Below are 12,563 nucleotides of genomic sequence, written 5' to 3'. Positions count from 1 at the left end.
CTCATCTATTCCACACCTTCCACTTTCTGGAAGGATCATAGCCAAACTATTTCCAAAAAAATGAAAAGCAATATTATTTAAGATATCCAGAGAAGGAGATTTCCCAGTGGATTATGAATCAAGCAGAAAAACAACAAAGACAGAAAGCTAGTTTTCTGCTTTGAAAATATCAGTTTGGGATAAGCAAATCCTTTTTAAGAGGCTTATAAATCTCTGATCTTTTATAGTCTAAAAGCTATATCATTATAGCCTGATCAAAAGGATTCCAGGTGCTGTATTTGAAGCATGGTCTGATAATTTATTAAATATTTATCCTCAGAGATGGGAAAAATATATGTGGCAAAACAAAAAAATATCTGCTTTTCTCTCCTGTGATTTCAATTGCCTAGAGTCCCGATAGGCAAAAGTAGAGGAATGGGAGAAGTCTAAGTCTGTGACAGATGGAACCAATGTAATGAAATTATGTGCTGCAGAGAGACATATGCCCATAATTTAAAAGTCACCATTATGGCTATTCAAGCCATTTGATGGTAATGCAAGTATCTTTAAAGTCCATTATGTGAGAAGCAAGAAAACAGTTATTTAACAAAATTATCCTTTGTTTCCTGATTTGTTTCACCCATATTTTCATGTTTTCCTAAGATCTGGACAGTATATCATCCAAGAAGATAAAAGGAATATGTATACTCTGTTATATTTTGTGATGGTTTAACATTTGTTTTAAATTACAATGAAGAAGTAAATTGGAAAGTCAAGATCCAATCTCCAGTCTCAGTGTTCTTCATGCATTAAAAAGTGACATAAAATAAAAGGCACCTCCCCACCTTAATCTTTTGAGCTTGCTTCCCCATCAGTGGAACCTATCTCTCTGATCACTGGGTTGCAGCTGCTTGGGGTACCACGGTGAAAACATGATCCAGAGGCCACATGCAGTGTAGTCTCGAAGAGCGATTTGATTGGTAAGTACTGTCTGTCATGCCCACCAGTTGCTCAAAAAGAGAAAGGGAGAGAAGAAGCACAAACATTGTATACTGGTTATTCAAAATGCACTTTTTATTCACTTTAACACAGATGATTTTTTTTACAGCTGAAACAAAATATCTGATACACAATTTTGAGTTTTTAGCAGCACCTGCAACAAGAGGATTGTGGAATACCTCAAGGTAAAGTAGAGATGGCTGAGGCAGGCACAAATTAACCTGAAATTCATCAATCCACTGAAGACATATGGAATCTGAGGCCCCTTAAATTTAGCTCAATACATGACAACAAACTAAATAAATATTCTTTATGATGTTTTAATGGACTGTCAAAAAAACAGTATATCTCCAGTTAGAAATATCTTATTCAAAAAATCCAGTGTTCTTAAAAAAAAAAAAACTTTCGAAAATATTGCACTGCACATTCTAGTGTATATAATTTCTAAGCCTATAAGCACAGTTCCTGGTACTCACAGATTTCAGCCTTTGGTGTTTTACAATCTTACCCAAACTTATGTCAGCATCCCACTGAGTGTTACTCACCAAAAATGCCACTGTTCTTGTCATTTGATGTTAACTGTTTTCATTAGAATGTTGTGTAGTGATTTGGCAGAGAAAACTGGTATGGCTAAGAGGAAAGGGGCTTCAGATGACCTGTCAGTAAAATTAACACTTGCCTCGGTTAGACAGGAGGTCTATGAATAGAATACCCACGTATTTTTTTTTTTTTTACTTAAATGACCACATGCCATTCTAATAGTGACAAGTACTTTTGTGAGTGAATGGAGGTCTTCATGTAAGCCTGAGATATACAGATAGAACTATTATAAGCAGAATGCAAGTAGAAAGAGAAGGCCCCAGGTCTCATGCACTTAAAAACAATTAACTTTTAACAGTTCTGATGTCCAGATTTTTACCCTAACATGGTTGTAGCAAAACAATCATAGAACTTGGAAACCAGTGTGGCTGGCTATAGGCATAGGCAGGATAGGGACCAATACTTAAGAGCTGTGGGGTCCCAGTTCTGGCTTTGACTTCTGGCATTGAAATTACTTTGACAATGGGGTCAGAACTATATTTAAATGGGAAATATTGAGGATGACTGGGATGAGATACTGTTTTCCGCTTGTCTATGTAGCCAAAAAGTCCCAGAGCTCTTAAAGCACATAAGGTCCCACATGTAAGGCTGATTCCATATGTGGCTACAATGGAGAGTTCTAGGCTATATTCCTATGAAAGCTCCTGCTTCTTCCCCAGCCTCTGTCTCTTTTGGGGGGGGGGAGTCAATTCTAACTGTCCTTTACTACCTACTAACATAGATATTTTAAAAGTACGGATTTAAAGCTTTGCAGGACAAACAGATCAACCAACAAGAACCAGACTGCATATTTGTTATACATTATATAGCTAGCAGTCATGGTAATAAAAATTTGATAAACCATTTTTGTATTTTAATATGGTATTTTTAGGATATTTATACCAGGGTACATAATGACTACTCAAAGCTCAAGAATTTATCCTGCTATGGTGCAAAATAAAGAGCTGTGGAATTGCTGTTAAATGCTGATCCCAGAATAGTTTGAGAATTTTAAAAGTCCCTCTCCAAAGTCTTAGCTGTTGTCTTAAGAAACATCCAGTGATATCCTGGCACTGAAACATATTTTGTAACTTGCAGATTCATAGAACTTAGAGCTGGAAGGGACCTTAAACCAAATATCTAGCCAGGATGGAAATTCCTTTTATGGTATTTTAACAGATGCTCATCTAGTATCTTCTTGAATATTTTCATTGGAAGGGAGTTCATTATTAAGGCAGTCCATTCCACTGTTGGACAACTCTATGAGAAATTCAGTCTATCATTGGGTTAAAGTCTGCTCTCTTGCTACTTTCAGTGTCCTAGTTTGGCCAGTTGAACATACAGTGCAATATAAAGATATTAGTTCCTATAATTAGTCCCTATAATAAATATTTTAGTTAAGGAGCCTTGTGAGAAAAGCCCATTATCCCCCAATCTTATCTGAAGATTTCTCTGAGAGCAGAGCACAGTGGCACAAAGGACCATCAAAATTATGAGCAGAGAGCACTGTATCCAAAGCCATATACTAAGCAGCATTGCTAAATTGATAAGAGGTTGTCAGAGAAGCAACATCCCTATACAGCAAAAGTAGACTTATGAAGTAAAAGCAGACCAACCATTTATTTGCAAGGGTGGTTGGCATATTTAAGCATAATCCATTCACTAATACCCTGTTACTTCAAACACAAAGAATATAAGCAATTTCCAGTGTCATCAGTGTACCTCTTATTGAGATAATTTTTTTGAAAAGCTCAAATGGGAGCAAACCATATATAAGGATTCAAACGAGGCAGTGTATGTCATTATACTCTTATATGCCTAATTATCACAACCCTTTTATAATTGAAGCTTAGGACATCCTTGTTTGCATTATTTTTTTATTGTAATACAGCTCAGAGTCTTATTTTTTCTTCCTTTAGCAGAAATGTCAGAAACTGCTTGCCAAGAGTCCATGGTGACATTTGTTAGTTGACTAATGGAACACTTTAAGGGATATCTGTGGCTCTTTAACTCCTTCATGCTGCTGGGTTCTAAGTTTAAACTGGATTTGAAAATATTTAAATCTCTCAAGACTGAAGCTTTCTGAAATGTCCTGATACACACAAGAAGGAAACAGCAGAAATCACGCAAAATACACTTGGCTTGGTAAAGCTTTTTTTTTTTTTTTTTTTTTTTTTTACTTGCTCTTACAACCTCAATTTGAAAGTCTCTGATACACAGTCACAACCTTCTCTCTTACCCTTTTGTGTGTGTGCCCTCTCATAAGGGCACAGTTTTTCTGACACTATTGACTGAAAAATTTGTGGCACACTTTTAAAAGGCTGCCTGCTTTTAACAGCATGAGGATCCTGCTTTGGAGCCACTGTTCAAGTCAATAGTGTGACCCAACATGCAATGTTCCAGCTGTTCCTCTACAGCCAACACCTGCCTGACAGCTTCTTCAAAGGCCACTGTCACATTAGTATCATCTTTGGCACTTGTTTCTAGATAAGGGTAATCCCCATTCTCCATGCACCAGGCTTGTGCCTCCTCAGTAGTCACTTGCCTATCCTCTTTGTCTACCTTGTTACCTAGAACTACAAAGGGGAAGTGCTCAGGGTCTTTCACATCTGCATAGTAGATGAATTCTTTCTGCCAGTTACCAAGGTTCTCAAAGCTCTGTCGGTCATCCACGCTGAAGGTCAAGAGGCAACAGTCTGCTCCCCTGTAGAAGGGTGTCCTAAGGCTCTTGAAACGCTCCTGCCCTGCAGTGTCCCAGATCTGGAGAGTTACAAAACGTCCATCTACCTCCAGATCTCGATTTAAGAACTCTACCCCTATGGTGTGAAAAGCCTGGGAGTCAAATTTATTGGTTACATAACGGTTCATAAGTGAGCTTTTCCCAACTCCACCATCACCCAAGAGAATAACCTTTAAGAGCAAGGATTTCCCACTCATTGTTGCAGCACCAGATGGGGAGGAGTTTATAACCAAGAGAACCTGAAAATAAAAGAAAAAGTAGGAGGGAAAACAGTTAAACCTGAAACCGAAATCAGCTTCATAGAAAATTCTCTGAATTTGATTGCTTACTAATTTAATCTCTCTTGATTCATGTTCACTAACTAGATAGTACAGCAGAAGGAATAGAATCCTTTTGTGTACAAGGGAAAAGAGGTCTTGTTTTTCTGAGGTCTTTCGCCTGTGCCAGGAAAATGGCTGAATGCCATGGGTAAATGGACTAGCAGATGGTGCTATAATTTGGTTCAGTTCTCACCCTATTCTAAAGGAGAAAGCCTAAAACAGGAATACCCCTCAGATGTGGAACCATATTATTGGTTTCCAGTTTGACAGTTCCAAACAAGAGGCAAATAGTACAAAATTGATTTGGAGTTTGAATTCTATTCATGATGGACCCAAGAATTATTGAGAGAGAAAGCTGTATAAGTTGAAATTTTAATTCTGTCAGTAGAGTTTGGGGCTACAATTAAACTGGACACCAGAACTTGGAAGAGAGATAAAGGTCAAGTTTTTTCAGGAGTTTGCTTCATTATATTTGCATTGATATGGATACCGGCACAAATAAAGGATCTCCCAGAATTTCTTGTTCACAGAACAATGACATGTAAATTGATGATTGTTGACTGGTATCATTATAACAGCTATCAGTAAGGAAAACAAATCTTAAATAGCTTATTAATTTTTAGATTTTAGTTCTAATTCCATAATGGCACTAATGAAAATAGACTGTAAACTTTAAAGTGCTAATAACTATGCAGTACCCTTCTTGTTACCTTCACAACATGTCTGTACATGGAATATCTAAAATGCATCTTAAAATAAAAAGATAAAATGTTTGCTGAACAACTAACTGGTACTGGATTTTGTTAAGTACTTTCACACTAGGTCCATTGTGGGAACAAAACAATGATGATGCTAATTGGGTATTATTTATGCAAGAGACCCAAAGAGATGAAAACCAATTGCTAATCAAAAGAGCACATGCAAAAGAGCTTCTGGAAGCACACACATTCAAAATGTAATTTAAAAAAGCCTCATTAATCCTTAGTATTATGGTGGTGCATGTGTAATAATTATATATTTTTCTAAATATTCCTTTTTAAGAGATCAAATGAAAAAAATATATATATACCTACCTACCCAGTTGGGTCGTTGCCACAGTTTTAGTCCTTTCTTTTCCTTGTTGTTGTTTTATTCTTTCTTTTTAGGGTTCTAGAAAATGGATTGGGAAACATTATTATTAAATATCTATAATAAAACAAAGTTAAGGCTATATATAAATCTACTCAAGTCAGGAAAGAAACAGACCCACCTCAACTTACCTGTAGAGGATGCTTTTCACAAATATACTCAAGAGTTCAAAAGGCTAAAAATGCTTAACATGGACAAAATAATATTATTACAAAAACTTTAACTTGTCCTAATGAGTGTACTTCATATGATTTTTAAAGTTTAATATTGTCCCTCCATTGAACTCTTCATTCAAAGTAAATATAGTCAAAGAAAGTAGACGAGGGGCATCTGGGTGGCTCAGTGGGTCAAAGCCTCTGCCTTTGGCTCAGGTTATGATCCCAGGATCCTGGGATCAAGCCCTGCATCGGGCTCTCTGCTCAGCAGGGAGCCTGCCTCCCCCACCCCCCGCCCGCCCCTCTCTGCCTGTTTCTCTGCCTACTTGTGATCTCTGTCAAATAAATAAATAAAATCTTAGGAAAAAAAAGAAAGTAGATGATATTGACAATAGGTAATATTCAGGAAAGGGAAAGCACAGAGGAGTCCAAGACGTGTTGAAATCCTAAGTCAGAGATGAAACTCCTTCCCTTTATGTCTACCAATGTTCCTATCTCCAAGCAAATTGTTAATGCATTCACCAATCTGCCTTGAGGTTGTCTCTGAAATTGATTCCACAAGATCAGAGACAAGATAATTATGTTTGGAGATTCCCTGTTTACAATGTATTCTCTTGGCTAATTATTTTACTCATTAATTTTGATCATCTGTCTCGAACACAGGTGTTAGTATTTAGCTGGCTTTATTAAATTAAAACAAAACTTCACTTAACATTATAGTTAATTATGGTAAGAATGTTATTTAAGCAGCATCAAAAGTGCTGCTCTAAAAAGAAAAACAGTTCTTAGATTTGTTGAGTATTCTTTCTTACTGAGGAATAAAGAAGACCATAGAAATCTCTATTGCCTAATAATCTTGTGATTTTTTTTCAAATATAGATAAAGCATATAATAAGGAATTCATTAGAGACCTAAATCAGTAATTATGAATTTAAATAATGTCTTCTAAATTGATAGGGTTTATCCTCTTTCTTGGTCTATATCTACTCCAAAAAATTTTTGAGTTTTCTACCATTACTGATTTTTGTCCTTTTTCCTGCTCTCAAATTGTTGTCTTTGGAACTAGCTCAAGTAACAAACATTTTTTTTTTAAAGATTTTATTTATTTATTTGACAGAGAGAAATCACAAGTAGATGGAGAGGCAGGCAGAGAGAGAGAGAGAGAGAGGGAAGCAGGCTCCCTGCTGAGCAGAGAGCCTGATGTGGGACTAGATCCCAGGACCCTGAGATCATGATCTGAGCAGAAGGCAGCGGCTTAACCCACTGAGCCACCCAGGCGCCCCAAACATTTCTTTAAATGGAGATGAAACAAACATCAGCACACTTCTTTATTCTTTACTGGTCTATAGGATAATTTTGCAGACTGCTCACTTAAAAAAGGAACAGAGGGAGTACAAACTTGGGTAACAATACTGGTAGTATTAAAGGCCTGTGCCGAATGATCTTCCTTATGTTCCTGGCAAACGGTTGTTCACCTCATTAAACAATTCACTAACCCTACTTTCCCGGCTGTGGATAAACTCAGATGATGCATCAAAGACTGAGTGAATGTGGAAACCAAATACTCAACTCAGGAATAATGATGAAGTATTAATAACCATCTGAGATAATGCTGCAGTTGTTTGTGCATTCCCTATTTGGTCATTTGCACATACAACTTCTGGGTATATAGGCTCTATACCAGGGAAAAGGAAGGAAAAGCAGTGTGGCTCCATGTCAAGTGCACTGGGTTGGCAGCAATCAGGAAACAAAAGTCTTCATCACTACTATGCCATTCATTTATTTTGTGAACTTGAGCAGGTTATTTAATCTTGCTTTTTTTTTTTTCAATATCTTCCTATATAAATACAGAGCTGATAATACCTGCCTTACTTAAATCACAGGATTTAGGGGAAAATGAATAACTTATGAAGTTTGTGAAGATTTGTAAGCATGTGTTGAAATTTTTGATTTGAGATTTTTGTTCCTCTTGCTCTTCCACCTCTTTTCATTCACTGTTGGGGCCCTTGTGACTCAGTATTAACCCTTCTCAGAAAAGGCCTGCCAGTAGCAAGATCACAATTCTTCCTTTTCCCTTTCTTCAATATCTGAGAGGGATTTGTTCCCCAACAATTTTGAGTATCTTCATACACCACAGAATCTCAGCATTGGAGGGACGAAAGGATCTTCTTGTCCAATCCTGCTACTGATTACTGAGAAAACATTTGAGTGCCTATTGTGCGCTCTGTCCTTACCAAGGTAACCCTCTGCTCTCCTTCACTGTCTCCAACTCCCATTTGTTTCCTGAAAGTAAAATTGAATACACTTTAGACAAGTCTCCTTGCCTTCAGTCACTAAATCCTCTTCTTTCCTATTCTTTCCCAGTCCTCTGCTACCATTCTTGCTTTGGCCCACATCTATTCTTTCATCTATCTAATCTACTGTGAAAACTTCCTGGCTCTTCTCTCCCTGCCTCAGGTTTCTCCCTACCTCCTTTGCAAAACTTCATCACTTGAGCAGCCATTGGGTGTAGACACTGTTGGAAATGCATACATTTTTAAGGCAAGGTCTTATCCTCAAGGAATTTATGAATTAACATATAAGTTTCAGATCTCATGATTTACAGTTGAAATGGTATCATTATACTGTCTTGTTTTGTTTAAAAACCTTTTTTTTCCCCTAAGTATGTCTTTCCTACACAACCAAATTTTAAATTCCTGGATGGTAAAACCTGTTTGTATACATCTTTGAAGCCCTTCCAGCATGCAGCAAGTGTATCCCTCACATGGATAATCAATAATATTTGCTTACTAATTAACTGTTTAGGTGGGTGCTCAAAACTAATGCCTCTGAATAAATGCCAAGGTACAAGAGATCTGCAGTTCTGTAAGATGTCCAAATACTATTATTTACTTGTGACTAAAGAGCAGAAGTTATGGACTTATCTGGCTCACTTTCTAGGTGGGACTTAACAGGAATCTCACCTGTTGAAAGTCAGTGGCAATGCACTAGTTTCCCTCCCTCTCCCCTACATTTTTAAGATGAATACATAAATTTCTCTATCCCCACCAAATATATGAGCAGTATAATTATCTCCACATTATGTTTTCACTGGATACTGCCATTCCCATCATCATTATCATTACTTGAAAATAAGTGTGATATCCTTTAGTACATACTCAAAAAGGACTAGCACAGTATGAAAGCAAATTGAAAATTTTCTTCTTCCCCAAAATATGCCAGATTAAAGTCAAACCTTAAAAGAAAATAGCATTAAGGAGGCAATGGAATTCTTTGATAACCCTAAGTATATTTAACGGAAAGTCAAATCCTTTATGCATCCTGTTTACGTCCCATATCAGCTTAGGATTTTCACTAAAATGTTTACTCTAATTTTAGTGCTATTCAGAGAAAGATCTGCCTTTAAACAACTCAAATATCCTAGAGATGCAATTCCCCTTTCTTATCCCACTACCCACAATTAACAAGAATTCTCCAAGACTAGTATATTCACTTTTTTCTCCAGTTAGAGTCTAAGTCTCAGACAATAAGGTAAATTAGAAATTCACATAACCGATATTCCCTAGTCTTCTTTGTTCTTCAACACATTTGAAACCTTTTCAATCTGTTGTGCCTGCACCCACACAGCTTATTAAAATTGTTGTATTTCTTTGGGGATGCTTAGGAGTGTGTGTGTGTGTGGGGGGAGATGTGGAAGGAAGCAGTACAATGACAAGAAAGAGGTTGAAACTTTGAAAACAACATTTTAGTGTGATGATGGAGAGAAGAGAAATAGAAAAGCAAACTGGCATCAGTTCAGTTGCCATGGGTGGAATGATGCTCAAATCCATAGGACAGTTTGTTTGGGAGTAAGTGTTGAGAGGGATGTGGTTCTGCAGGACTGGGGGTAGGGGAAGAGCAGCAGGGGAGAGCTAGATGGTGGATGAGAGTGGCCCTGGTGGTAATCTGGCCCTGGTGGAAGGAGCCATGGTTGAAGCTACAGGGAAAGCCTGTCTTGGTGACACACTGGTTGGGCTACCCAACTCACTGTGATTCCTGGCACGGTATTTGGAAAATACTGTACTGGAGAACTGGGCAGGGCTTTCTTTAATTTACGTAAAAATCAATACAAATAAGAAATGATTGTAACTTTGAGACCCTCTACCTTAAATGGTGTAGGTTGTTTCCAGTACAACCTGATGCTTGTTCGTGGGATGGGGGAGGGTTCTGTAGAGGGGAAAGCCCTCTGACACACTGAATTCATTGTGTAGAGCAAACAAGCTATCAGCTACATTCCTGCTCTGAGTCCAAATGCCACAGCTGTCACGCCACTGAAACGCTATTCCCACATTTATTACCATATTTATATTCTATATGCAACCAGAGGGGTTCAATGTGGAATTTCACCTCTAATTTTTCACTCCTCACAACAGCAACTCTAGGGCTATAAGCCCAAAGGCACACTAGATAGCAATTTGACCCTGTCCCAGGGCCACTTCTTCCCAAATAGACTGCCAGAAAACAGCTAGGGAGGTTTGGGTGACATGGAGTAGAGCACAGGGGAAAGAATCTTCCTTAGGAGATTGGGAATGCTGTCATCTCCAGGATGGGTCACTGTTGGGGATCTAGAAAGTGAGATGTTACGCACAGTTCCAACTACCTCGGACCCGGGTCATCCCACCTCATTCGCATCTCTCAGAACAAGCGGCTGTGGCGCATGCGCACTGAGCCACACCCGTTCCCCATGGAGCCCTGCATCTATCTGCGGGGCTTTGGCAGCCGCTCGGAATTACTCAGCAACGCCCCCCCCATCGTCACCTTCCCCGCCACCATCCCCAACTCCGACCCCTGCAGTGCCCAGGCCCCTTTCCCCAAGGGGCAAATGCGGGGGGGGGGGGGTGTTACCTAGACCTCCCTTTCTCCTTCTTCCCACAGGGCCCCCACCTCCCGGCCTCCCGCGTCCACTGGCCGCTAGCCCCTCTCCCTGCCCACGCACCTGCACCTTACCCAATACAATGGGAGAGAGATGGGAGGGGGCCGCGGGTACCAGGCAGGTCAGCTCTGCGTGCCGGCAGTCCGGCTCCTCAGTGACACGGTCACCGCTCCTGCTGCCTCCTCGTCCTTGGTGAGGCAGCAAGAGCAGCTCGGACCTCGGTGGCCTGACAGCTGCCGCTCGCGCCCGCCACCGCCGCCGCGCAGCGTCTCGCGCCCGCGCCCGCCAGGGGAGGGGGCGGGGCCCGCGCCGCCTCCTTGTGCCCCATTCTTGGAACTGGAGACCCGGCTCCGGGGCCTCCGGTCCTCGCGTGTCGAAAGCGCTCCCTGGCCCTCTCGCTCTTCTTTCATGCTCAGGGTCCAACCCTGGCCTCCCTTGTTCTCTCCTCTCTTCTCTGAATAGTAGGCACAATGACAGTGGACCGACAAATATTGCTCTTCCATTTAGCTCCTCTGCTGTTTGGGGCCACGCCCCATTTCCCGCAATTACCCTTTAGCCTGCTTCATTTACCTTTCCTCCAGACCCTCTGCTTTTGCAGAGGATACCACATACTCTGGTTTCAAATAACTCAGGGAAATCCATGATTTCAGCGCATTACTAGGCCCTCTAGCTGGGCACCGCTCATAAAATTCTCTTGGCAATCCAAACAGAAAGGTTCACATGGATAGCTCAGGCCTGAAAGACACGCTGCCCTTTAATCTTAACAGTTACCTTTCTAGATGGCCACACAGAAAGTATTACCTGACGTTTCTGGACATGCTGCTGGGGTAGAGCACAGTGTTCCAATTGTGCTTAGTCATCCAGCCAGTCCCTTCTTGTCTCCTGTGGCCCTCTGGTACCTTCAACTAGTTTGTTATTTTTTTTCCCCTGAATGCAAAAGAGGATGGAGCTCCTGGGGTCATTTAGCTTGCACTCCAACTCTCTGTCAGGCAGGTCCATCTCCGAAGCTTCTCTGATGTATGAGAACCTGTGCCTGTGTGGCACTGGCCCTCACTCACTATGTGTCTCCTCAGGGCTCTCACATATGCTCTCCCTCCACTTGGGCCACTCTATCTCTTCACAAGTCAATCACTCAGTCAGTCTCACAGGCCTCAGGTTAACTGTCACTTCCTCAAGGTAACCTATCTCAATAGCCCCAGAATAGAGAAAGTGCCCTGATTTCTTTTCTGGTGGCCCCCTATAGCCAGCCTGCTATACTTTTCCTTCCTAATATGTATAAATTTATGATGAGATATTTTAAAAATATTTTATTTATTTATTTGACAGAGAGAGATCACAAGTAGGCAGAAAGACAGGCAGAGAGAGGAGTGTAAGCAGGCTCCCTGCTGAGCAGAGAGCAGGAAGGGAGGCTCAATCCCAGAACCCTGAGATCATGACCAGAGCTGAAGGCAGAGACTTTAACCCACTGTGCCACCCAGGCGCCCCTATGATGAGATATTTAAATGTATTATTATTTGATTGACAACTGCCTTTCTCCATGTTTTGAACTATGTTTTACCATAAAGTCAAGGATTGTGACTGTTCAGATTTTCTATCATATCCTCAGAGCCTAGGTCAATGTTTATTACATAGGACATGATCAGAATTTTTTTTATGTGAATGAATGTTATGTAATCAATTATTGTTATTTTAAAATAAAATGAGGGGATCTAATTGAATCCCTTGTGCTTCTACCTACACCAGTCCTGCCG

At 40.2% G+C, this 12,563-nt stretch overlaps 1 protein-coding gene across 9 annotated transcripts; it reads right to left on the bottom strand.

The window, feature by feature from the left end:
• Positions 1–627: 627 nt before the first annotated feature.
• On the bottom strand, positions 628–11,084 carry RAB9B (RAB9B, member RAS oncogene family). Of its 9 annotated transcripts, none has more exons than XR_009401343.1 (4): positions 10,876–11,084; positions 8,135–8,183; positions 5,691–5,766; positions 628–989 (listed from the first exon to the last, which is right to left on the bottom strand). XR_009401343.1 is itself a non-coding variant. In XM_059385550.1 (4 exons), the coding sequence occupies exon 4, from the start codon at positions 4,492–4,494 to the stop codon at positions 3,889–3,891; it is 606 nt and encodes a 201-aa protein (XP_059241533.1). In that variant the 5' UTR covers positions 4,495–4,536; positions 5,691–5,766; positions 8,135–8,183; positions 10,876–11,084; the 3' UTR covers positions 1,369–3,888. The 9 variants fall into 9 exon arrangements, 7 of the variants coding, with proteins under 7 accessions (XP_059241533.1, XP_059241537.1, XP_059241535.1 ...); XR_009401344.1 differs by having other exon boundaries at positions 5,695–5,766; XM_059385550.1 differs by lacking the exon at positions 628–989 and adding an exon at positions 1,369–4,536.
• Positions 11,085–12,563: the final 1,479 nt, after the last annotated feature.

The sequence above is a fragment of the Mustela nigripes genome, chromosome X (assembly GCF_022355385.1).
Source record: "Mustela nigripes isolate SB6536 chromosome X, MUSNIG.SB6536, whole genome shotgun sequence".
NCBI classification, from domain to species: Eukaryota; Metazoa; Chordata; class Mammalia; order Carnivora; family Mustelidae; genus Mustela; species Mustela nigripes.
The sequence above is the reverse complement of the archived record's forward strand: the minus strand, read 5'-3'. Positions and strand labels throughout refer to the sequence as shown.

What these genes read in the sequence shown, in the direction of transcription:
- RAB9B (XM_059385550.1), bottom strand. Translation starts at nt 4,494, where the DNA reads ATGAGTGGGAAATCCTTGCTCTTAAAGGTTATTCTCTTGGGTGATGGT.